At 45.3% G+C, this 26,582-nt stretch overlaps 1 protein-coding gene across 2 annotated transcripts in view; it reads right to left on the reverse strand.

The window, feature by feature from the left end:
* FBH1 (F-box DNA helicase 1) overlaps positions 1-26,582 on the reverse strand; it is a 925,111-nt gene that overhangs the window by 267,311 nt on the left and 631,218 nt on the right. For both annotated transcript variants that reach the window (XM_069229276.1, XM_069229275.1), the window contains one exon: positions 1,942-2,142. In XM_069229276.1, coding sequence (XP_069085377.1) covers positions 1,942-2,142 — 201 coding nt within the window. The remainder of the gene's footprint in view (positions 1-1,941; positions 2,143-26,582) is intronic.

Raw genomic sequence — 26,582 nt, forward strand, 5'->3', positions numbered from 1 at the left:
ACTACGCTGCGCCTCCTTCTCGATTGCTCACACTCCCCGCATCAACAGAAGCACGAGCAGCAAAGGATGCTCCTTCTCCTACTTCAAGAGCAGAAACATGAAACAGACTCCCCCTGCACCTCTATACCGCCCCATCTCTACCTGAATTCCAAAAAGTACTCAAGACTTGGCTCTTGCACTGAATCGCATCCTGCAATCTCATGGATATCCTCTCAGGTGATTAGCTGTGCTATACAAATCGACTGACTGGGTGATTATGTGTATCAAGGTGTGCATCCCATATGCTTCCCTATGAACATATAAGGTTGCTTTCCTGTTTTTGATCGGGATGGAGGAAGTCCGTTCTTTTGGCTCCATCACTCCTATATCTATCAGGCTTGTTCTTTAGGAGGGTTTTCTCCCCTCAGACTATCAGGACAACTCTGGAAATAACCCCTGAAATAACTATATCATTTATGGAGTCTGCTTCATATCCATTGTACAGACTGGTCCATGTGTCAGGAATCTTTGTCCACATGTCCCTGGTGGTATACTGGTATTGGATTTATGGTTGGTAGTAGTCCGTTTGGAAGCAGATTCTTCCTGAGTAACAGCATCTTATAGACATCTTATCCTGATGCCCTGAAGAAGGTGAATCCCGCTGTGCAGTCCCACCCAAATGCGCATTGGCACGCTGCATTTTCAAAGGGATAAAAGGATCACACTTATGCTTTCGTATAATTCACAACTGCTATGCTGAATTGAAGTACCCAATGAAATGCCACCTGAGATTTGTTTGGGAGTGAATTTCAATTATTATTAACGATTTAGCATCCCTAAGCAATGCAGATTATAAAGCTGCTAGTTGTATTCTAAATGCCATGTTAGAGTATATTGTTATTCTTTCATTACTAATTTCGTTTAATTATTCCCAAGAAATTCAGGTTTAAAGTTTTACATTGAAACCTGTATGACATTGGGAGCAAAGCTATATAGATTGGATGTGACAGAAGTTAGCTTTTTTCTCACTCTTGTTGGTTATTGTAGATAATTTATGAATGGTATGATAGCGTGTGTGTGTTGTGAATGGTGACTGTTTGTTTGTATGAAGGTTTCTAATTACATGTGACATCTGTGTCCCAGTATTTCATTTAGGTAATTTAAGCTATAATGTAATAGGTAAATACGTGTTGAAGGAATAGAATGTATTTTCTCTAAGACTTCATTACTGAGTGCACTATACAATGAATGATGAAGATTGTATCGATCTGAGTTAATAAAATTTATATCTAAAAGAACTTGTTTTGCCACACTGGGTTGCCTATTTATCATTTTTATTTAATGCATTAATTGCAGTAAAGTTATTCTTGTTATTGCAGGTAGCCAGCTTTGTTGTAATTTTTACATATAAGGTGAAAGGACACCAATTCAGACTACACCATTTTGGCTATATGTCTGTATTTGTTCTTATTTGACATTGACAATGTAGAAACTTGTACCAGACTAATGTTGCATCAGGTGCTATATCTAGGTCATTAGCCGAATTGCTTGACAATTTCACAGTTCTAAGAAAGATAAGGGCAGACAATATCTGCGTCAATGGCAGACATGACAGTAATTCTACATGAAAATTGAGGAAAATGGTGATTCCCAGAAACTATAATTGAGAAGCTGGTGACTTCCATTACCTAGGCTGGAGTCAGGCCTACTTAAAAAGAGAGTCAAAACTTAGGACTTTATGTCAGTATGTGTATTTATGAAAAATGCAATGCTGGAGAACAAGAAGAAATCTGTTATCAACTGAAGGTCTCTAAGATTCTTAAATGGCCCTCCAGAATACTCAGTAGGGCCCCCTTATGCAGTATTCTGCAAACCTTAATGAAGGTTGAAACAAGATGGGCCTGGAACTCAAACATCTTTGATAACACTGGGAATGTGGCACAGGGACAGTCTGCTTCTCACCGGCAAATGTTGGGTCATCACTGTGAAACTGGTAGAGTCGAGTCACCAGCTCTGGAATTCGGACATTGAATTTTTCAACAATGGCAATTTTGCTCTCAAGCTCTTTATCTTCTGAAGCGGATGCATATTGTCTTAAAGCAGCAAATCCATTCTCTTTTCTGGACCACATTTTGATAAAATTGTCCTTGATCAAGAGACGTTCTGTGCAGAAAAAAATATAACATCAGTTATAAGAAGCAATTAGGACAATGCTTACTGTGTACACATTACAACTCATTTGTTTACTTGCAACATTGAGGTGCCAGCTCTTTAGCTACAAGTATAGCCTTCCTGCATTGAGGTAGGCTGTAGGAAGTTGGCTCTGTATGTACTATTTCAAAGTAAGAAATAGCGTGCACAGAGTCCAAGGGTTCCCCTTAGAGGTAAGATAGTGGCAAAAAGAGATAATTCTAATGCTCTATTTTGTGGTAGTGTGGTCGAGCAGTAGGCTTATCAGAGGGTAGTGTTAAGCACTTGTTGTACACACACAGGCAAAAAATGAGGAACACACACTCAAAGACAAATTCCAGGCCAATAGGTTTTTATATAGAAAAATATATTTTCTTAGTTTATTTTAAGAACCACAGGTTCAAGATTTACAAACAATACTTTAAATGAAAGGTATTTCACTCAGGTATTCTAGGAGCTTTGAATAATCACAATAGCATGTATAGTTTTGACAAAAATGGCAATAAGCTATTTTAAAAGTGGACACAGTGCAAAAATCAACAGTTCCTGGGAGAGGTAAGTAAATGGTAAGTTCACAGGTAAGTAAAACACTTACAGGGTTCAAAGTTGGGTCCAAGGTAGCCCACCGTTGGGGGTTTAAGGCAATCCCAAAGTTACCACACCAGCAGCTCAGGGCCACTCAGGTGCAGAGGTCAAAGTGGTGCCCAAAACACATAGGCTTCAAACACATAGGCTTCAATGGAAATAGGGGTGCCCCGGTTCCAGTCTGCCAGCAGGTAAGTACCCGCGTCTTCGGAGGGCAGACCAGGGGGGTTTTGTAGGGCACCGGGGGGGAACACAAGCAGGCACAGAAAGTACACCCTCAGCGGCACAGGGTCGGTTGGGTGCAGAGTGCAAACAGGCGTCGGGTTTCTAATAGGAATCAATGGGGAGACCCGGAGGTCTCTTCAGCGATTAAGGCAGGCAAAGGGGTGGGGGGGGACTCCTCGGGGTAGCCACCACCTGGGCTAGGCAGAGGGTTACCTGGGGGTCACTCCTGCACTGGAGTTCGGTTCTTTCAGGTCCTGGGGACTGCGGGTGCAGTGTGGTTTCCAGGCGTTATGTTCCTTGAAGCAGGTAGTCGCGGTCAGGGGAAGCCTCTGTATTTCCTCTGCATGCGTCGCTGTGGGGATTCAGGGAGGGGTCAACTCTGGCTAATCACGGGCTCGCAGTCTCCGGAGAGTCCTCCCTGTAGTGTTAGTTTTCCACAGGTCGAGCTGGGGGCATTGGGTGCAGAGTGGAAAGTCTCACGCTTCGGCGGGAAACGTGTGGTCTTTAAAAGCTGCTTCTTTGTTGCAGAGTTGCAGTTTCTTGAACAGGGCCGCTGTTCTCTGGAGTTTCTTGGTCCGTTAGATGCAGGGTAGTCCTCTGAGGCTTCAAAGGTCGCTGGACCCTGTTGGATGCGTCGCTGTTGCAGTTTTCTTCGAAGTAGGGAGACAGGGCGGTGGGGCTGGGGCCAAATGAGTTGTCGTCTCCGTCTTCACTGCAGGGCTTCAGGTCAGCAGTCCTTCTTCTTCTTTAGGTTGCAGGAATCTATCTTCCTCGGTTCTGGGAGCCCCTAAATACTCAATTTAGGGGTGTGTTTAGGTCTGGTAGGGCAGTAGCCACTGGCTACTGTCCTTGAGGGTGGCTACACCCTCTTTGTGCCTTCTCCCTGTGGGGAGGGGGGCACATCCCTAATCCGATTGGGGGAATCCTCCTTCTACAAGACGGAGGATTTCTGAAAGTAAGAGTCACCTCAGCTCAGGACACCTTAGGGGCTGTCCTGACTGGGGGGTGACTCCTCCTTGTTTTTCTCATTATCTCCTCCAGCCTTACCGCCAGAAGTGGGGGCAGTGGCCGGAGGGGCGGGCATCTCCACTAGCGGGGATGCTCTGTGGCGCTGTAACAAAGGGGGTGAGCCTTTGAGGCTCACCGCCAGGTGTTCCAGTTCCTGCAGGGAGAGGTGAGAAGCACCTCCACCCAGTACAGGCTTTGTTCCTGGCCACAGAGTGACAAAGGCACTCTCCCCATGTGGCCAGCAACATGTCTGGTGTGTGGCAGGCTGGCAAAAACTAGTCAGCCCACACTGGAAGTCGGGTATGTTTTCAGGGGGCATCTCTAAGATGCCATCTGGGTGTATTTTTACAGTAAAGTGCACACTGGCATCAGTGTGCATTTATTGTGCTGAGAAGTTTGATACCAAACTTCCCAGTTTTCAGTGCAGCCATTATGGTGCTGTGGGGTTCGTGTTTGACAGACTCCCAGACCATATACTCTTATGTCTACCCTGCACTTACAATGTCTAAGGTTTTGCTTAGACACTGTAGGGGCATAGTACTCAGGCACATATGCCCTCACCTGTGGTATAGTGCACCCTGCCTTAGGGCTGTAAGGCCTGCTAGAGGGGTGACTTACCTATGCCACAGGCAGTGTGAGGTTGGCATGGCACCCTGAGGGGAGTGCCTAGTCGACTTAGTCATTTTCTCCCCACCAGCACACACAAGCTGTCAAGCAGTGTGTATGTGCTGAGTGAGGGGTCCATAGGGTGGCATAAGACATGCTGCAGCCCTTAGAGACCTTACCTGGCATCAGGGCCCTTGGTACCAGGGGTACCAGTTACAAGGGACTTACCTGGGTGCCAGGGTTGTGCCAATTGTGGAGACAAAGGTACAGTTTAGGGAAAGAACACTGGTCATGGGACCTGGTTAGCAGGGTCCCAGCACACTTTCAAATCATAACTTGGCATCAGCAAAGGCAAAAAGTCAGTGGGTAACCATGCCAAGGAGGCATTTCCTTACTTAGGCATAGTGGCTGTTCATAAAGTCTACTTCAAGCCAGGAGAGTGAAAGTTAGTAGAGAAGCATGAGCAGTACCACGTGTGTCACTTGTCAAAATATTCCATTCTGCCTCTCAGCTAGCAGAATAAGAATAAAACCCTATTTACCTGTTAAATTCATAACCACTGAATAGTCTAAACCATGTGCGGTGTCCCTGAATACTTTAACTAAGAAGCAAAAGAACGGTGCCTATGAGCAAACACTTATCTTACATTTTTTAACTTTCAAAATAAAATGCAGAGTGAAATTATAATGGATTCAAAGAACATACACCACCTATGTTGCACAAAATATTTCTTCCTTTCCCCTTTTCAAAAGTGGGGAACATAAAAGTAAATTGTTAAGTATATATAGACTAGCAAAGAAAAAAAATGGACTGCCATTCTAACCCCCCTGGGTGCCTAGGGCGAGCTGGTCTCGTTCTGGCACACGGTTCCCGTGTGCCTGGGATGAGACCAGCTCGTCCTGCATCCGCCCTCCCTCCCACACCGCCAGTTGGGGATGGAAGGGGAATCGCTTCCCCTTCAACCCCTCACCCCCCCCCAAGTGACATATGATGACAGCGTGCAAATCGGGGGTCAAATTATGTTTAGGCCATTTAAACTCCTAGACACCCGGGATAATTTTTTTTTGTTTATTTTTATTTTTTTATGTGTGGGGAGCGACCCCTTAGGCAAGAGTCGCTCCCGGGGGTCCAAATTATTTTTAGGCCATTTTTGCCCCCTGTGGGCGGATCAGCCTGATATAATTAGGCCGATCTGCCCCCGGGGGGGGGGGGCAGAATCCACTAGACACCAGGGATATATATATATATATATATTTTTGTTTATACTTACGCATAAGGGAAGTGGCCCCTCGGGCAAAGGCCACTCCCGGGGGGGAATATTTTTAGGCCTTTTCTGCCCAACCCCCCCGGAGGCAGATCTGCCCAATATAATTAGGCAGAAACCTCTAGACACCAGGGATATATATATTTTTATTTACTTTATGTTTTTATGTATGGGGAGCGATCCCTTAGACAAGGGTCACTCCCCTGGGGGCAAATTGTATTTAGGCCATTTCTGCAGATTGGCCTATTTTTGGAAGGCCCATTTGCCCCCAAGGGGGACAGAAAGCCCACCAGAGACAAGTGAAGATTTTTTTTTCAAAATAAGAGGGAGTGGGTATGGCCATACCCCCACCCCAAATAAATGGGGCCAAAGTTGTTCTGTTGATTGGGCAATTACCCCCGATCCACCCCCCGGGGGGGGGGTGGGGGCCGAAAGTCTATTAGATGCCAGGGAATTACAAAAATAAGAATTGTGGTGTGGTGGCTACCAACCAGTATGGGCCTGGTTATGCCCTCACCCCAAATGAAGGGGGTAACAGTCTTTCAATTTCCCCTGCACACTAAAACATCTTATCCCACGGCAAGCAAGAGGACAATTGATTATTTTGGGTTTTGGTTTTACATTTGGGCCATGAGAGCTTGGCAACTCTCAAAATCGTCCCACTTGCAATGGTGAGGGCTGCACTTTTTCGACTTTGGGACGCTGCCATGTAGAAAAATCCACAAGATCTAGACACATCTGAAAACTAAACATCTGGTTGAATCCAGGGTGGTGTGCTTCACATGCACCCTGCACCATTTTCTTACCCACAATGCCTTGCAAACCTCCAAGTTTGCTGGAAATCACACATTTTTCCCACATTTTTGTGATGGAGCCTTCCGGAATCTGCAGGAATCCACAAAATTCCTACCAACCAACATTGTCTCATCTATACCAATAAAAATTCTGCTGCACTTGTCAGTCTAAAAATGTTTTTTGTCAAACTGCCCTTTTGGACCCGCTTTGGTTCCCCCTCAATTTCAACATGTTTTCGGCTCTTCCCTGTCACAGGCACTTGGGTCCACCTACATAAGTGAGGTATCATTTTTACCGGGAGACTGAGGGGAACGTTGGGTGGTAGGACATTTGTCTCGGTGTGGTGACCCCAAACAGAAATGTGGGAAAAATGTGATTTTTTAGCTAAATTTGAGGTTTGCTGAGGATTCTGGATAAGAAAACATTGAGGGATCTACGCAAGTCACACCTCCTTGGACTCCCTTGGGTGTCTAGTGTTGAGAAATGTCTGGGTTTGGTAGGTTTCCCTAGAAGGCTGCTGAGCCCAGGACCAAAATCGCAGGTGCCCCATACATCCCCCCTCCCCCCACTCCCTGGCAAAAACAGGTAGTTTTGTATTTGATAATTTTGATCTGTCCAGATAGTGTTTTGGGGCATTTACTGTCGCAAAAAACAGGTCTATTTTCTTTCGAAAAATGTGATGTGTCCACATTGTGTTTTGGGGCATTTCCTGTCGCAGGTGCCAGGCCTACCCACACAACAGAGCTATTATTTGTATCGGGAAACTTGGGGGAACGCTGGGTGGAAGGAAATTTGTGGCTCCTCTCAGATTCCTGAACCTTCTGTCACCGAAATGTGAGGAAAAAGTGTTTGTCTGGCCAAATTATGAGGTTTGCAAAGGATTCTGGGTAGCAGAACCTGGTTAGAGCACCACAAGTCACCCCATCTTGGACTCCACTAGGTGTCTAGTTTTAAAAAATGCACAGGTTTGGTAGGTTTCACTAGGTGCCGGCTGAGCTAGATGCCTAAATCTACAGCTAGGCACTTTGCAAAAAACACATCAGATTTCAATGTAAAAATGTGATGTGTCCATGTTGCATTTACTGTTGCATTAGGGCTACCCACGCAAGTGTGGTACCATTTATATTGGGAGACTTGGGGGAACACAGAATAGCAAAACAAGTGTTATTGCCCCTTGTCTTTTTCTAAATTTTTTCCTTCCAAATGTAAGACTGTGTGTAAAAAAGACGTCTATTTGAGAAATGCCCTGTAATTCACATGCTATTATGGGCACCCCGGAATTCAGAGATGTGCACATAACCACTGCTTCTCAACAACTTATCTTGTGCCCCTTTTGGAAAAACAAAAGTTTTCTTGATACCTATTTTTCACTCTTTATATTTGAGCAAATGAATTGCTGTATACCCGGTATAGAATGAAAATCCATTGCAAGGTGCAGCCCACTTACTGGCTCTGGGTACCTAGGGATCTTGATGAACCTACAAGCCCTGTATATCTCCGTAACCAGAAGAGTCCAGCAGACGTAACGTTATATTGCTTTCAAAAATGTGACATCGCAAAAAGTTACAGAGTAAAACGTGGATAAAAATGGCTGTTTTTTTCACCTCAATTTCAATTTTTTTTTTATTTCAGCTGTTATTTTCTGTAGGAAACCCTTGTAAGATCAACACAAATTACCCCTTGCTGAATTCAGAATTTTGTCTGCCTTTCAGAAATGTTTAGCTTTCCGGGATCCAGCATTGGTTTCACACCCATTTCTGTCACTAACCGGAAGGAGGCTGAAAGCACAAAAAATAGTAAAAAATTGGTTCTGTCCCAGTAAAATGCCAAAATTGTGTTGGAAAATTGGGTTTTCTGGTTGAAATCTGCCTGTTCCTGAAAGATGATGATTTTAGCACCACAAACTCTTTGTTGATGCCATTTTCAGGGAAAAAACCACAAGCCTTCTTCTGCTTTTTCCCCCCTTTTTTTTTTTTTAGAAACAAAATGTTTGCTGTATTTTGGTTAATTTCTTGGTCTCCTTCAGCGGAACCTTCAAACTCTGGGTACCTCTAGAATCCATAGGATGTTGGAAAAAAGGACGAACATTTGGCGTGGATAGCTTATGTGGACACAAAGTTATGAAGGCCTAAGCGCGATCTGCCCTAGATAGCCACAGAAATGCCTGGCACCTGAGGGGGAAAAGGCCTGGCAGTGAAGGGGTTAAGGTGGCTGTTTGCCCTCCACATTCTCAGCATGTAGGACAATAATAGCTAGTCCTTGATGGCCTGGTTGAAAACAAAACTACAAGATTTTATGGCCTAAAACTTCTCGCTATTCCACCTTGGAGGAGGGTGAACTTTTAATGAATTTAATGAAGATATCTTGGCAGAGGACTGGTGGGGCAGATACCTACCGTTCCCTGTCAAGAGATAATCATTATTATTCATAAACACAGAAAAGAATGGCAAGCTGATCCCTGCCTTTAACTGGTGAGACCGTAAGTAATGGGACCAAAAGAGATACATTCTTATGGTAGTGAAGCACATACAGCGGACATACATTCAGAAGGTTACAGTCTGATCTGGGAAAATTTCGTAGCTATTAGGAAGAGAGGTAAATAATACAGTTTGTTCTAGAATCCCTTGTCAATTTACCATTTGTTTCAGAAAGTAGAAAAAAAGAAAAACCTTCATAAATTACAACTGTAAGATAATCATATGAAACACGCAATAAAAGAACTTAAGAACAGGGTTTTCTCCTCGACATTAAGAATGTGTAAAAAATATTTTTTTAGGAAAAGTAACTCTCTATCCAACGTCATAATGCTCAGTATAACAACCCTTACTTTTTTGTAAATATTGTTTTTTTTAGAGTGAAACACTCCTAGGATGTACATGGTGCGAATAACTCCAACACCTAGACATTGAGTCCTGAAGTCTTTTAGCAGTATTTTCTTCTCCACGGCATTAATAAGGTTGTTACATATGTATCTTGAATACTTTCAAGTACATTTGGATGTAACTGGAATCTTTTGCAGCCTGGAATCTCTTCTACATGCACATGCACATACAGATTATGTAGTGGTACTTTCCCATTGTGGAGAAGGGTTTGAAAAGGGAGTAGTGCTTAATAACGGTTTTAAAATCATTTGACCTACTATAATTTCTTTTTGCGTTTGAATGTCTAGGCTGTACTATTTTGTACATGTTTATTTGTTAGACCGTTACAGCCATACAATAATCTTGTAATGAGACAATGTCCAGAAAGGCCAATATAACCCTTTTTTGCTTGTAGCATGTGCCTTTAATTTACTGCATAACTTGTTGTCTGCAGACTGATAGCATAATAGAATGCTACTTTAGTATAACAGAATGGTACGTTTTGTTACAGGTGTCTTTAATACTTCAGAAGCATGTGCCACTGAAATATTTTCCATTTCCAATGGACTGAGTTTTCTCAATGTATTAGATGATAGCTCTTATACCATCTAATGTATATAAAACCCTGTCTGAAGGGTTAGTGGATTTTGAAAAAATGGAGGCAGTTATGTTGTTTGATGGACATAAAAGGTGGTGCCACCTGTGGTAATTTGTCCATGTAAACAATTGCATATGTTTTCTCAACTAATGGTTACTTACCTTTGGAAGTAGTTTTGCAGGTTTGAGAATTCTCTACATGCACATGCTGTGCATTATTCTGCCATTTAGTGGTTAAGCCAGACACTATCATTGTAGTCTTATTTTTAACACCTGGGTGGTGTTCACCATTTGGTGTCCTGCCCATCCCTCTGTGAAGTCAGATGCCAATTGAGGAAGTTCCCTTTGTGTGATTGTCAACTTCAGATTCTTTTTCCCTCTTAACTCTTTTTTTCCTCTTGACGATTCTTCTTTTTGTTGTAACTTCCCAGTTTTGCTATATTTTGTGTTCCTCAGACCTTCTCATTTCTGCGTAGGTGGGAGAGTTGCATGTGAATCCAAAAATGTCTTCAAGCTGCAAAACGTTTTTAACAGGTAAGTAACTTTTGTTTTACAGTGTGGATTTACACACTGTGCATTGATTATCTAACCGTATTATCCCCTCTTGGCACGCTGGGTGGACTTGAACTTGTGGATGCAAACAGGAGCTTTAGTATTCTCTGTCTCACTTGTGCTGCTTTGCCTGGATATCCACACAACCCCGTTTTGTAAAGGTTTGCATGAAAGACCATGAGTAGGAAGCTGGCTCTGTAAACAATATATCAAAGTGAGATACAGTGTGCACAGAGTCCAGGGGTTCCCCAGAGGCTTGACAGAGGCAAAAATAGATAATACTAATGCTCTATTTGGGTAGTGTGGTCGAGTAGTTAGGCGTATCAGAGGGTAGTGTTAAGCATTTGCTGTACACACACAAGCAATAAAAGAAACACACACTCAATGACTTAACTCCACATCAATAGGATTTTATAAAGAAAAATACGTTTTGGTAATTGATTTCTAGAAACACAAGATGCAGTTTGCAGGTAAGTACATAAAATGAAATGTACTTTGCATATGTATATATATATATATATATATATATATGGAAAATGTCACTTGCCCAGTGTACATTTGTTTGTGGCATGTAGTGCTGCAGATTCACATGCTATGCATATCTCTTCCGACATCTAGTGTTGGGCTCGGAGTGTTACAAGTTGTTTTTCTTCGAAGAAGTCTTTTCAGAATCACAGGATCGAGTGACTCCTCCTCTCGGTTCCATTGTGCATGGGCATCGACTCCATTGTTAGATTGTTTTCCCGCAGAGGGTGAAGAAAGGAGTGATAGAGTATAGAAATATAAAGAGATGTCCTTGCAAATGTAAATGTATGTACAAATGTTTGAAACTTAAACGACTACAGGCTTCAGGGGAGGAGGGAGGGTGCATGTTAATCTGCAGCACTACATGCCGCAAACAGAAGTACACTGGATAAGTGACATTTTCCAAACGATGGCATGTGTAGCTGCAGATACACATGCTATGCATAGACTACAAAGCAGTTAGTCCTCTTAAAAAGCGGTGGCTAGCCTGTAGGAGTTGAAGTTGTTTGGAATAAAGTCCTTAAGACAACTTGACCTACAGTCGCTTGTGGCTGTGAGAACACATCAACACAGTAGTGTTTTGAAAATATATGAGGGGTTGACCATGTAGCTGCTTTGCATATATCAACCATTGGTATATTTCCTAAAAAAAGCCATTGTTGCACCTTTCTTTCTTGTAGAATGTGCTTTAGGAGTGATCAAAAGTTGCCTCTTTGCTTTGATATAATATGTTTATATATATCTTAATATCCATCTTGCTAAAACTTGTTTTGATGTAGGATTGCCTGTTTTTGGTTGTTGGAAAGAAACAAAAAGTTGCTTTGTTTTCCTAAAATCTTTAGTTCTGTCTATGTAGTAAATAAATAAGAGCTCTTTTGAGATCTAATGTAGGAAGAGCTCTTTCTGTCACAGAATCTGGCTGTGGAAAGAAGACTAGCAATTCCACTGTTTGATTGATGTGAAAAGGAGATACTACTTTTGGTAGAGATTTTGGATTTGTTCTTAGTACAACCTTATGTTTGTGCACTTGGAAAAAAGGTTCTTCACAGTGAATGCTTGTATTTCACTAACTCTTCTTAAAGAAGTAATAGCCACAAGGAAGGTGACCCTCCTTGTTAAAATTTTTATTTGGCAAGAGTGCATGGTGGTCCAAAGAGTGTGGTAAGTACAATATTTAAATTCCATGATCGAACAGGTGGTGTTCTGGGTGGAATGATGTATTTTAATCCTTCCATGAAGGCTTTGATAACAGGAACTCTGAATAGAGAAGTATGTTGAATAGTTTGTAAGTATGCACCTATTGCAGTAAGGTGCACTTTAATGGATGAAAAAGCCAAATTAGATTTCTGTAAATGAAGTAAATAGCATAAAATATCTTGCATAGATGCTGTAAGTGGATCTATGGTTTTAGATTGACAATAGTAGACAAATCTTTTCCACTTGTTGGCGTAGCACTGTCTAGAAGTAGGTTTTCTTGCTTGTTTAATCACTTCCATACATTCTGATGTAAGATTTAAATAACCAAGTTCTATGACTTTAAGAGCCAAATCGCTAGAATGAGAGCATTGGGGTTTGGATGCCTGATTTGACCTTTGTTTTGTGTTAACAAATCTAGTCTGTTATGGAGTTTGGAGCGAGGTACTACAGATAGGTCTAATAGTGTTGTGTACCAAGGCTGTCGTTGCCCAGGTTGGTGCTATGAGTATCATGTTGAGTGACGTTTGATGTAATTTGTTGACTAGACATGGAAGGAGTGGGAGAGGGGGGAAAGCGTAAGCAAATATCCCTAACCAATTGATCCATAGAGCATTGCCCTTGGATAGGGGATGTGAGTGTCTGGATGCAAAGATTTGACGTTTTGCGTTTTCGCTTGTTGCAAATAGATCTATGTCTGGTGTTCCCCACCTTTGAACGTACTTTTGAAATACTTGGGAATGAGTCTCCCATTCGTGTGTTTGTTGGTGATTTCTGCTGACGAGATCTGCTAACTGATTGTCTATTCCTGGAATGTATTGTGCTAGTAGATTAATTTGATTGTGAATTGCCCATTTCCAAATTGTTTGGGCTAGAAGGGACAGCTGAGATGAATGTGTTCCTCCCTGTTTGATGAGCTAATACATGGTTGTCATGTTGTCTGTTTTTATGAGAACATTCTTCTGTTTGAGAAGAGGTTGAAATGCTTTTAGGGCAAGGAACACAGCTAATAATTCTAAGTGGTTTATGGGTAGCTGCTTCTGTTTGACATCCCATTGACCTTGAATGGTTTGACTTTTTAGGTGAGCTCCCCAACCGATCATTGATTCATCTGTTGTAATTATGGTCTGAGGCACAGGGTCTTGAAACAACCGCCCCTTCATTAAATTGCTGCGATTCCACCATTGAAGGGACATATGTGTTTGACGGTCCATCAAAAGTAGATCTTGAAGTTGACTGTGTGCTTGTGACCATTGTTGTGCAAGGCACTGTTATAAGTTGCCTCATGTTTAATCTTGCATGTGGGACTATTGCTATGCAAGATGCCATAATTCCTAGAATCTTCATGATAAATCTTACAGTGCATTGTTGATTGGCTGTATGAGTGGTATTACATTTTGGAAACCTTGTATCCTTTGTATATTTGGATACGCTAGAGCTAGTTGAGTATTTAGGATAGCACCTAGATACGGTTGTACTTGTGCTTGCTGAAAGTGTGACTTTTGGTAGTTTATAGAAAACCCTAGTGTGTGCAGAGTTTCTATCACATAACGAGTATGTTTTTGGCATTGTGTAAGATTGCTTGGTTTTATTAGCCATTCGTCTAGATGGAAAGACATGGATGTGTTGTCTTCTTAAGTATGCTGCGACTACTGCTAGACACTTTGTGAACACCCTTGGAGCTGTTGTTATGCCAAATGGCAACACTTTGAACTGGTAGTGTTTTCCTGCTATGACAAATCAGAGGTATTTTCTGTGAGCTGGGTGGATGGGTATGTCGAAATACGCATCCTTGAGGTCTAGAGCAGTCATCAATTCTTGTTTTTGCTGTAGTGGAATAACATCTTGCAGAGTTACCATGTGAAAAAAAATGCTCTGACAAGATTTATAGATTGAGGGGCCTGAGGTGTAATATGGGTCTGAGGGTGCCATCTTTTTGGGGAATTAGGAAGTATAGTGAGTATACTCCTGTTCCTTGTTGGGACTGTGGAACTAATTCTATTGCTTGTTAGAACAGTAGAGAAAACGCTCCGTCCATGATGTAATCTCTCTTTGGGCTTGAAACCACTCCCAGGTCACGTCAGTCACTTTCATTGGTTCCTCGGCTTGCTCCTTAAAATCCGCTTGCTTTCATTTGTTAAAGGCATGCATAGGTCATGCCTTTTCCGGTGTTTAGCCCACGTACACAGCATCGATAAAGTACTGAAACCATTCGAGGCTCGATGTTTTCAGCCCAGGTTTCCGGACTACTTTATCTGTTCATTTTCCCCACAGGGCGATCGCACTGGGGTTTACATACCGCGATCGTGCTCCGTTTTTATGTTTTCAATTTCAGCGCGATTGCGCAGCATTTTAAATAGAGCGATCGCGCTGTGTTTTTCTTTCTTTTAATTTGTGACAAGAAAAGTCCGGTTAGGAGTTTACAATGCAAATAGCTCTAACTCGAGCAAATGCGAGCCCCGTTATATTGAAAATGCTTGTTCAATAGTGGTGTCCGCTTCTGGGCCAAAGAGGTGCTTTTTCATCCAAAGGCATGTTAAGTACAGCCTGTTGAATTTCTGGTTTAAAACCAGAAGAGCGCAGCCATGCATGTCTTCTGATTGTGATGGCAGTGTTTCCGCTCCTTGCAGCTGTATCAGAAGCATCAAGGGCAGATCTTGTTTGATTATTACTAATCGCTTGCCACTCTTCTATTACTTGCTGTGCCCTCTTCTGGTGCTCTTTTGGGAGATGCTGTATAATATCCTGCATTTCATCCAAACGGGCCCTATCATAGAGGGCTAGAAGTGCCTGAGAATTTGCAATTCTCTACTGATTTGCTCCCTGTGTAGCAACTCTTTTTCCTGCTGCGTCAAATTTTATCCTCTCCTTATCAGGAGGAGGTGCATCTCGTGAAGACTGGCTATTTGCCCTCTTTCTTGCTGCACTGACTACCATTGAATATGTAGGGACCTGGTGAGTAATATAATCTGGGTCAGAGTGTGCAGGCTTATACTTTTTATCGATTCTAGGTGTGGTAATCCTAGAGTTTACAGGCTCGCTAAAAATTTGGTCTGCGTGTTTTAACATGCCTGGTAACATTGGGAGACACTGGTACTTGGAATGTGTAGAAGATAGTGAATTAAATAATAAATCTTCTTCCAATGGCTCTGAATGCATGGTTACCCCATGATAAATTGCTGCCCTGGAAATGACCTGGTTGTACGCAGTGGTATCTTCTGGTGGAGATTTTTTTGATGGGTAGGTATCTGGGTCATTATCTGGGATGGGATTAGGGTCATAAAGATCCCATGGGTCTGCCGTATGTCACTGTGACTATAATGAATGTGTTGGAGAAGGCATTGGTGGTGGGCTGGTGTGAGGTGAGACAGATAATTGTGGAGAATGAGGAGGAGAAGCATGAAGAGGTACTGGCTTCTCCTTTTGTTTTTGCACCATTCCTGGTGGCTGTACAGAGTCCAGTTCCTCTTGAAAAGCCAGCTTTCTTTTTGTTTTTAAAGGAGTTGCAGTGACAATTCTTCCTGTCTCTTTATGGATGTGTATTCTGGATTGTCTCTCATCCATAATTTGTAAAATGAGCTCAATGTCAGGCTCTTCCTCAGTGGTTTTATGGGTTTCTCTCGATTTTGTTTGAAAGTCCTTGTTCCTCTGTCTATGAGGATTTTTTCAGCTCCGGAGTTTGTTGTTTTTTCGGTCCGAAAAGGTAGTGGAAGGTATCGGCTCCGAAGCAGACTGCCGTGGAGCCTTTGACAGATTTACTTGACTTCAAAGTAAATGGAGGAGTGGCCTTTTTCGGCGCCGACCCTGCAGGACGGTCACCGACAGTCTTTTTTTCGGGCCGAACCATGGCCTTCCAGCAGTGGTGTACCCAAGGCTAAATTTCTTTTGTGCAGGGGTGTAGGTGCAGACGTACTCACATACTGTCCAGCTATGATGGGGCTGTCGTCCTCAGATTCCTGTTCGGAGTATGTGTCTCGGATGGAGACTACTGTCTGCGCCTGCTCTTCCTCAGCGACATCAAGATGTTCACTGCTTTTCGCACCATTTCAAGTCTTCCAGCTTTGCGATCTCTGAGTCTTCTTTGAACGAAATGATTGACAAGCCTCACAACTTTCCTCCCGATGGTCTGGAGAAAGCCACAAATAACAAAGCAAGTGCGGGTCTGTATAGGGGTACTTTGCGTGGCCCGAGGGCAGAATCGGAATGGAGTCCGATCCATCAGGCTTTCATGCAATAGGCCCGAGTTGGGCGCACGCGCGCCGAAGGGTGAAAACAAAGGTTCCGATGGCACTACCGGTTCGATGCTAGATAGAAAACGCGATCGAAACAATACAGACAAATAAAAAGGTTTTCCGAATCGAAATCTCAGAGCGAGAGGAAACATGCCTGAACCCGACGGCGGAAAGAAAACAATCTAACAATGGAGTCGATGCACATGCGCAATGGAAACGAGAGGAGGAATCACTCGATCCCGTGACTCTGAAAAGACTTCTTAGAAGAAAAACAACTTTTAACACTCCGAGCCCATCACTAGATGTTGGAAGGGATATGCTTAGCACGTGTATCTGCAGCTACACATGCTATTGAATATATATATATATATATATATATATATATATATATATATATATATATAATCAGAACTTTGAATGGAATCAACAGTGTATACAGTTTTCTTAAAATGGTAAAAAGCTATTTTAAAAGTGGGACACAGTATAATTTTCAACAGTTCCTGGAGGAGGCTAAAGATAGTACAGTTTTACAGGTAAGTATTCAACTTACAGTTCCTATCCCCAGATTTAAGCGGAGTCCATCGCTGGGGGTTCAAGTTAACCCCAAAAGCCCACCACCAGCAACACAGGGCCGGTCGGGTGCAGAGGTCAGAGAGGAGCCAAATTAACGTGGGCTCCTATGGAGATAAGGGGGTACTCAGAATCCGGTCAGCCAGTAGGTAAGTACCCGCAACTCAGAGGGCAGACCAGGGGGGTTCAAGAGAGCACTGGAGGGACCCCAAGTAGGCACCAAACACACACCCTCAGCGGCAGTAGGGCGGCTGGGTGCAGGGTGCAAACAGGGCGTCGGGTTTTCAATGCAACTCTAGAAGGGAACCCCGGGGGTCACTCTGAGGCTGCAGTCGAGGTCCAGGGGGGCTTCTCGGGCAAACCACTGACTGGACAGGGAAGAGGGCCGCCTGCTGGTCGGTGCTGCACCGGGGATCAGGTCCTTCAAGGCATGGGGACTGCGTCCAGAGCTCACGTCAGAGTGGTCCTCTGGATTCCCTCTGCAGGCGTTGTTGTGGTGGTTTGGAGGGGTCAACCCAGGGTGGGCTCTTGCTCCCAAGTGCCTGGGGACCCTTTCTTGCTGGGTGGACCACATGGACACGGGCTGTGGGCGTCGGGTGCACAGAGGTCACGACTCACCGATCTGGAGTGAGGTGGGAATCCTTAGCTGTAGGTTTCTTTGAGACAGAGCCGCTGTCCTTGGGAGTTCTTGGTCCTTTCTGGTGCAGGGCAGTCCTCTGGAGTTGTCAGAGGTTGCTGGGCCCGCTGCACTTGTTGCTGGTCTTCTTGCAGGTTCTTTGAAGCAGGAGACAGGCCGGTAAGGCTGGGGCCAAAGTAGTTGCCTTCCTTCTTAGCAGTTGTCTTCCTTCTTCTCTGCTGGGGTTTTCAGCTTAGCAGTCCTTCTTGTAGGTCACCAGGAATTTGGTGACCTGGGTTTAGGGAGGCCCTTAAATCCTAGATTTAGGGCCATTTTAGGGTCCCAGGATGCTTGTTTCCTGTCCAGGGAGGACCTCCCCTAGCAGTTTGGGCTGGACTGTTCCCATGGGGAACAGGGTCAAGACTGATTTGCATATGGCTGGGTTCAAACTGGGATGACGTGGCGAGCAAAATAACGATGGATTGAACCCAGATCTGTGACTGGGGGTGAGTGTTTGAAAAGTTTCAACACTTCGTCATCATTTTATTTTGTTTTGTGATGTTGCTTTAGCGCCCTGATGTGGCAGGTGTATGCCCAGACGTGGGTCCCTTGCTCACTGTGCCACAGGATTCAAACTAGCCTGGCTGATGAAGGGTGATACCCTGAAACCGGTACCAGGATGCTTGTTTACGGTCCAGGGAGGCCCTGGCTTGGCAGTTCGGGCTGGACTGTTCCCAGGAGGAACAGGGTCAACACTGATTTGCATATGGCTGGGTCCAAACTGGGGTGGCACGGTGAGCAAAAAAACAATGGATTAAACCCAGATCTGTGACTGGGGGTGAGTGTTTGCATTGTTCAGCACTCCGTCCATCATCCTTCTGTGTTGCTAAAGTTGCCCTAAATGGGAAAGTTATGCCCAGACGTGGGTCCCTTGCTCACAGTGCCGCTAGATTCAAGCCGTCCGTCCATCATCCTTTTGTGTTGCTAAATTTGCCCTAAATGGGAAGGGTATGCCCAGGGTATGAATCCAGTTGCTCACAGTGCCACTGGATTCAAATTAGCCTGGCTGATGAAGGGTGATACCCTGAAACCGGTCCCAGGATGCTTGTTTACGGTCCAGGGAGGACCTGGCTTGGCAGTTCGGGCTGGACTGTTCCCATGAGGAACAGGGTCAAGACTGATTTGCATATGGCTGGGTCCAAACTGAGGTGGCATGGTGAGCAAAGGAACAATGGATTAAACCCAGATCTGTGTCTGGGGTGAGTGAGTGCATTGTTCAGCACTCCGTCCATCATACAGTCTTAGGGAAAGAACGCTGGTGCTGGGGCCTGGTTAGCAGGGTCCTAGCACACTTTCAATCGGCAAAAAGTGGTGGGGTAACCATGCCAACAGTGGCACTTTCCTACACCAGGAGGATGCCTTACAGATGTAGTTTATATAGACATTCACTTTGAATGCTAGTGTGGCCCCCCCTTTATCCTTAGTGAGTACACTCTTGGTGTCTGTTCTACCACTACGCATGCTGTTTTGTATTATGTCTGGCGCATCCCTACTATCCATCTTGCAATGGTCCTCTTGCTGACTGGTAGCCCTGTGTTCACCGGTGCAAAATAAATGATGAATCAGTTTGCTTTCCTGATTTGTCTTATTTCTGGTAAATATTATGTGACTGCTCTTCTGATGTCCAGCCTGTGTATGGCACTTTTTGTTTGCAATTTTGGATCTTGGAAAAAAGTTGGTAACTGTATGACTAAATTGACAGCGAAGTGCAAGATGACTGGCATATTGTTTTTTTTCATTATTACTTTGTTCGTGTGTACAGATAAGTAGGGTTCTTGTGTTGTGAGTGCCTGCAACTTATTAACTCTCCGCAAGGACATGATGGCAATCAGGAAGACAGTTTTGAGTGTCATGCGTCTGAGCCCTGATTTATGCTTTGGCTCAAAAGGAGATTTCATTAGTTGTTTTACAGTAGGTTCAAATTTCATAGTGGTGCCAGCAGCAAAGTTTGGTGGTGCCTTCCTATTTGTCTTTCCAAGACAACTCTTGATCATGGCAGTACTAACCAGTGTAGGAAAGGAGCCACTTTTTGCCATGATTACCCCCATTTTCTGCCTGATGTCCGTGTGCTTGACTGTGTTTACTGGGATCCAGCTAACGAGGACGGACCCCAGTGATTATGCTCGCTCTCTTCTAAATTTTGTTGTTGCATACTGGTATGGGCTGGAGCATTTCTTTTGCCACCCACAGGGAGCACATGCAAAGGCTTCTGCAGGACTGCCATTGCAGCCTGCGTGAAAAGGTGCATGCGCCCTTTCACTGCCATTTACACTCCACTAGGTCACTTATAAGTGATCCCTATAAGAGGCCCTCCAGCCCTGAGGGCAGGGTGCAGAGTACCTGTGTGAGAGGGCACCCCTGCACTAGCAGAGGTTTCCCCATGACCTCCAGGACCCTTTTCCCAGATTTCGTGAGTGCAGGGACGCCATTTTACGCGTGTACTGGACATAGTTCACTACCTATGTCCAGCTATATAATGGTAACTTCGAACATAGGCATGTTTGGTATCAAACATGTTGGAATCGTACCCCAATGCTTTTGCAAGCATTGGTTGTATGATTCCATGCACCCTGGGGGCTCCTTAGAGGACCCAGAGTATTGCCATTCCCGCCTTCTGAGCTTTTCCAGGCAACCCTAGCTGCTGTCAACTCTTAGACAGGTTTCTGCCCTCCTGTTGCTTGAGCAGCTCAAGCCCAGGAAGGCAGAACAAAGGATTTCCTTCGGGAGAGGGGTGTTATACCCTCTCCCTTTGGGAATATGGTGCCCTCCTTGCATAATCCAGTCTACACTGGTTCAGGGACCCCCCAGTGCCTAATGTGGCGCAAAACTGGACAAAGGAAAGGGGAGTAACCACTCCCCTGTCCATCACCACCCCTAGGGTGGTGCTCAGAGCTCCTCCAGAAGATCCCTGGGTTTTGCCGTCTTGGATTCCAAGTTGGCAGGGAACTCTGGGAGCATCTGAGTGGCCAGTGACAGCAGGTGACGTCACAGCCCTCCCCTGATAGGTGCTCACCAGTTTAGCTGACCAATCCCCATTTCAGGGCTATTTAGGGTCTCTCTCTTGGGTGGTTCTTCAGATTTGGATTGCAAGACTCCAGCAGGAATCCTCTGCATCCTTTACTTCACCTTCTTACCGCCGAAACTGCATCTGGACCCTCCAGGAACTCTACAAACTACAAAAAAGAAGCAAAGATTACTTTTGCAACATTGCATCTTCAGCTCCTGCCAGCAACTGTAACTGTGTCCCGGTCAAGCATCCTCAGACGACTGCCTGTCTTCAGCCTGCACAGAAGAACAAAAGAATCTCCCTAAAAGAGAAGGAGTGTAGGAAAATGGCTCCCTGTTGCAGTTACCCTCCACTTTTTGCCTGATATTGATGCTGACTTGAATGAGAAGTGTGCTGGGACCCTGCTAACCAGGCCCCAGCACCAGTGTTCTTTCACTTAAAAATGTACCATTGTTCCACAATTGGCACATCCCTGGCACACAGGTAAGTACCTTGTAAAAGGTACCAGTGGTACCAAGGGCCCTGTGACCAAGGAAGGTCCCTAAGGGCTGCAGCACATGTTGTGCCGCCCTAAGGGACCCCTCACCTAACACATGCACACTGCCATTGTAGACTGTGGGTATTGGTGGGGAGAAAAAGGCAAAGTCGACATGGCATCCCCCCTCAGGATGCCATGCACACAAAATCCTGCCTGTGGCATAGGTAAGTCACCCCTCTAGCAGGCCTTACAGCCCCAAAGCAGGGTGCACTATACCACAGGTGAGGGCATAACTGCATAAGCAATATGCTCCTACAGTGTCTAAATCGATTCTTAGACATTGTAAGTACAGTGTGGCCATATTAAGTATATGGTCTAGGAGTTTGTCAAAACGAACTCCAGAGCTCCGTAATAGCTACACTGAATACTAGAAGTTTGGTATCAAACTTCTCAGAATAATAAACCCACAATGATACCAGTGTTGGATTTATTAAAAAATGCACATAGAGGGCATCTTAGAGATGCCCCCTGTATTTTACCCAATCCTTCGGTGCAGGACTGACTGGTCTGTGCCAGCCTGCTGCTAATAGATGAGTTTCTGACCCCCTGGGGTGAGGGCCTTTGTCCCCTCTGAGGCCAGAAACAAAGCCTGCTCTGGGTGGAGGTGATTCACACCTCCCCCCTGCAGGAACTGTAACACCTGCAGAGAGAATCCAGAGGCTCCCCCCAACCTCGAAATGCCTGTAGCAAGGGACCCGACGCCTGGATTAAGCACTGCACCCGCAGCCCCAGGATCAGAAGGAACCGAACCTCAGTGCAGGAGTGACCGCAGGCGACCCTCTGCCTAGCCCAGTTGGTGGCTGGCCCAAGAAGCCATCCTGTGCCCTGTCTGCACCGCCGGGTCTCTCCATTGTTTCCTATACAAAACCCGACACCTGCTTTGCACAATGCACCCGGCCACCCCTGTGCCGCTGAGGGTGTGTTTTGTGTGCCTACTTGTGTCCCCCCCCAGTGCTCTACAAAACTCCCCTGGTATGCCCCCCAAGGATGCAGGTACTTAGCTGCTGGCAGACCGGTACCGGAGCACCCCTGTTCTCATAGGCGCCTATGTGTTTTGGCACCACTTTGACCTCTGCACCTGACCGGCCCTGAGCTGCTGGTGTGGTAACTTTGGGGTTGCCTTGAACCCACAACAGTGGGCTGCCTATGCCCAGGAACTGAGACTTGTAAGTGTCTTACTTACCTCACAATCTAACCAATAATTACCGACACCAGGAACTGTTGATTTTTGCGCTGTCTACTTTTAAAATAGCTTATTGCCATTTTAACAAAAACTGTACCTGATATTGCTTTAATTCAAAGTTCCTAACTTATCTGTGTGGAGTAACATGCATTTGTATGTATTTACTTAAAATCTTGAACTTGTGGTTCTAAAAATAAATTAAGAAAATATATTTTTCTATATAAAACCTATTGGCTTGGAGTTAAGTCTTTGAGTGTGTGTTCCTCATTTATTGCCTGGGTGTGTACAAGAAATGCGTAACACTACCCTCTGATAAGCCTACTGCTCGACCACACTACCACAAAATAGAGCATTAGAATTATCTAATTTTGCCACTATTTTACCTCTAAGGGGAACTCTTGGACTCTGTGCACACAATCTCTCACTTTGAGATAGTATATACAGAGCCAACTTCCTAAAAGGAGTCACTCCCCTGCTTCAGAAGGCACCTCCCTGCAATGAAGACTGGCTGCGTGTGTCCTCTCTAATGACGAGTCTGCATCATGGGTGGTGGACTAAAGTGGTTCCGACGGTCCTGATGTCCTACTTTGGTGGCGGTAAGAGCTTACCTCCCCACGCATGACAGTACTCCCGTGCACTGCGTGTTTTGCAGTTGTCAAGGCTTGTTGGCATCCTTCCACTAAGTTATTTGTGCACCTTGCAAGTCTGGCTCCCAGCACTCTATCCTGAAAAACACAGCTTCCTGAGTGGTTCTCTGGCAGCGTGGAATCCTTTGGTGTAGTGCTGCAGGGGCCTCCTTTTGCACCTTTTTTGTCGCCATGCAGTGGGACTTCTCTGCGCTCTCTGAGTTGCTGAGAGCCCCCTCTGACTTCTCCTCCTGGGTAGAGTCCACCAGGTCCCTCCTTGTCCAAGGCAGCGCCATTTTCCGCTTACCTCGGGCTTTGAGTGTGCCAAGGCTTGTTGGCGGAATCCAGCGACGCAAACTAGACTGCAATTGTCCATCTCGTGTGGGACATCATCTGCACCAACCAGGAACCTGCATCGTCTTCTTGAGTCCAGTACTGTTGTTCTTCACCGATGGTTCTTCTTTTGCATCTTCATCTTGGTTAGCAGGGGCTCCTGTTCTCCCTGGACTCTTCTGTGCTTCTTGAACTTGGTCCCCTTCTTCATTAAGTCTTCAAGTCCAAGAATCCACTGTTGGTGTCTAGCAGTTTCTTCTGGTTCTTGCAATATCTTCTTTCTCGTGTGTTCTAAGAAAGTTAATGTGATTTACTCCTGCTTTCCTGGGCTCTGGGGTGGCTTCTACTATTTACCTTTGTTGTTTTCTAATACTCCCAGAGCCCTTCTACACACTATCCTTGCCTAGGTGGGAAACTGACATTCGCATTCTACTTTCTTAGTAACTGGTTTGTGTTTCCCCTAGGCCCATTTCTAACTGTTGTGTTTTTCACTTAGGTACAAGTTACTTACCTTCGGTAATGAAATATCTGGTAGAGACATATAGTTGCAGATTCCTTACCTTAGAAATGTACCCCAGGCATCAGACTGGATCCAGAGATTTTTCTACAAGAAATACCCTTGCCCGTCGGTAGGTGGCGTCGGTCGACTCCGCAGGCGTCGTTGTCGCAGTGATGACGTCAGGAGTAGTACATAGATGCCGCCCTCGCGCAGTGACGTCAGTTTCTTTTAACAACTTTCCACACCAGAGCACAGAGCCGCTAAGAACACTGAGATTGGTGTGGCACTGCTAAGGACCAGAAAGGGTGAATCCCTGTCCCTAGAAATCAGTTCGCAAGCAGGGAGGATGGGTGGGGGGTGTAGGAAGTTGGCTCTGTATATACTATTTCAAAGTGAGAAATAGTGTGTACAGAGTCCAAGGGTTCCCCTTAGAGGTAAGATAGTGGCAAAAGTAGATAATTCTAATGCTCTATTTTGTGGTAGTGTGGTCGAGCAGTAGGCTTATCAGAGGGTAGTGTTAAGGATTTGTTGTACACACACAGGCAATAAATGAGGAACACACACTCAAAGACTTACTCCAGGCCAATAGGTTTTTATATTGAAAAATATATTTTCTTAGTTTATTTTAAAGAACCACAGGTTCAAGATTTACATAAAACACTTTGAATGAAAACAATATCATGTACAGTCTTTGTAAAAATGGCAATAATCTATTTTCAAAGTGGACACTGCAAAAATCAACAGTTCCTGGGGCAAGGCCAAGGGTCGCCTGGGGGTCACTTTTGCGTCAAAGTTCGGTTCCCTCAGGTCCTAGGGGCTGCAGGTGCAGTGTTGGTTCCAAGCGTCAGGTCCCTTGTTACAGGCAGTCGCGGTCAGGGGGAGCCTCTGGATTCTCTCTGCAGGCGTCGCTGTGGGGGCTCAGGGGGGTTGTCTCTGGTTACTCGAGGGCTCGCAGTTGCTGGGGAGTCCTCCCTGAGGTGTTGGTTTTCTGCAGGTCGAGCCAGGGGTGTCGGGTGCAGAGTGTAGAGTCTCACGCTTCCGGCGGGAAAAATGAAGTCTTTGGAAGTTGCTTCTTTGTTGCAAAGAAGTAGCTGGTTTTGAACAGGGCCGCTGTTCACAGGAGTTTCTTGGTCCTGTAGTCCAGGGCAGTCCTCTGAGGCTTCAGAGGTCGCTGGTCCCTGTCAGATGCGTCGCTGGAGCAGGTTTTCGAAGTTGGAGACAGGCCGGTAGGGCTGGGGGCAAATCAATTGTCGTCTTCCTCCTTCTCTGTAGCCAATGGCTACTGCCCTTGAGTGTGACTACACCCTCTTTGTGCCTCCTCCCTGTGGGGAGGGGGGCACATCCCTAATCCTATCGGGGGAATCCTCCAAACTCAAGATGGAGGATTTCTCAAGGCAGGGGTCACCTCAGCTCAGGTCACCTTAGGGGCTGTTCTGACTGGTGGGTGACTCCTCCTTGTTTTTCTCATTATCTCTTCCAGCCTTGCCGCCAAAAGTGGGGGCAGTGGCCGGAGGGACGGGTATCTCCACTAGCTGAGATGCCCTGTGGCGCTGTAACAAAGGGTGTGAGCCTTTGAGGCTCACTGCCAGGTGTTACAGTTCCTCCAGGGGGCGGTGAGAAGCACCTCCACCCAGTACAGGCTTTGTTCCTGACCCCAGAGTGACAAAGGCACTCTCCCCATGTGGCCAGCAACATGTCTGGTGTGTGGCAGGCTGGCAGAAACTAGCCTACACTGGAAGTCGGGTTGGTATTCAGGGGGCACCTCTAAGGTGCCCTCTGGGTGTATGTTACAATAAATTGCACACTGGCATCAGTGTGCATTTATTGTGCTGAGAAGTTTGATACCAAACGTCCCAGTTTTCAGTGTAGCCATTATGGAACTGTGGAGTTTGTGTTTGACAAACTCCCAGATCATATACTCTTATGGCTACCCTGCACATACAATGTCTAAGGTTTTGCTTAGACACTGTAGGGGCATAGTGCTCATGCACATATGCCCTCACCTGTGGCATAGTGCACCCTGCCTTTAGGGCTGTAAGGCCTGCTAGAGGGGTGACTTACATATGCCACAGGCAGTGTGAGTTTGGCATTGCTCTCTGAGGGGAGGTGAGCGCCATGTCGACGTAGTCATTTTCTCCCCACCAGCACACATAAGCTGTGAGGCTGACAACCTCCTTGTGAGTGCGGGACGCCATTTTATGTGTGTACTGGACATAGGTCACTACCTATGCCCAGCTACATAATTAACTCCGAACATAGGCATGTTAGGTATCAGACATGTTGGAATCATAACCCAATGCTTTTGCAAGCATTGGTTGTATGATTCCATTCACTCTGGGGGCTCCATAGAGGACCCCCAGTATTGCCATTCCAGCCTTCTGAGGTTTTCCAGGCAGCCCCGGCTGCTGTCACCTCTCAGAGAGGTTTTTGCGCTTCTGTTGCTTGAGCAGCTCAAGCCCAGGAAGGTAGAACAAAGGATTTCCTTTGGGAGAGAAGTGTTACACCCTCTCCTTTTGGAAATAGGTGTTACAGGCTTA

This window comes from Pleurodeles waltl, chromosome 4_1, assembly GCF_031143425.1.
Source record: "Pleurodeles waltl isolate 20211129_DDA chromosome 4_1, aPleWal1.hap1.20221129, whole genome shotgun sequence".
In the NCBI taxonomy this organism is placed as follows: domain Eukaryota; kingdom Metazoa; phylum Chordata; class Amphibia; order Caudata; family Salamandridae; genus Pleurodeles; species Pleurodeles waltl.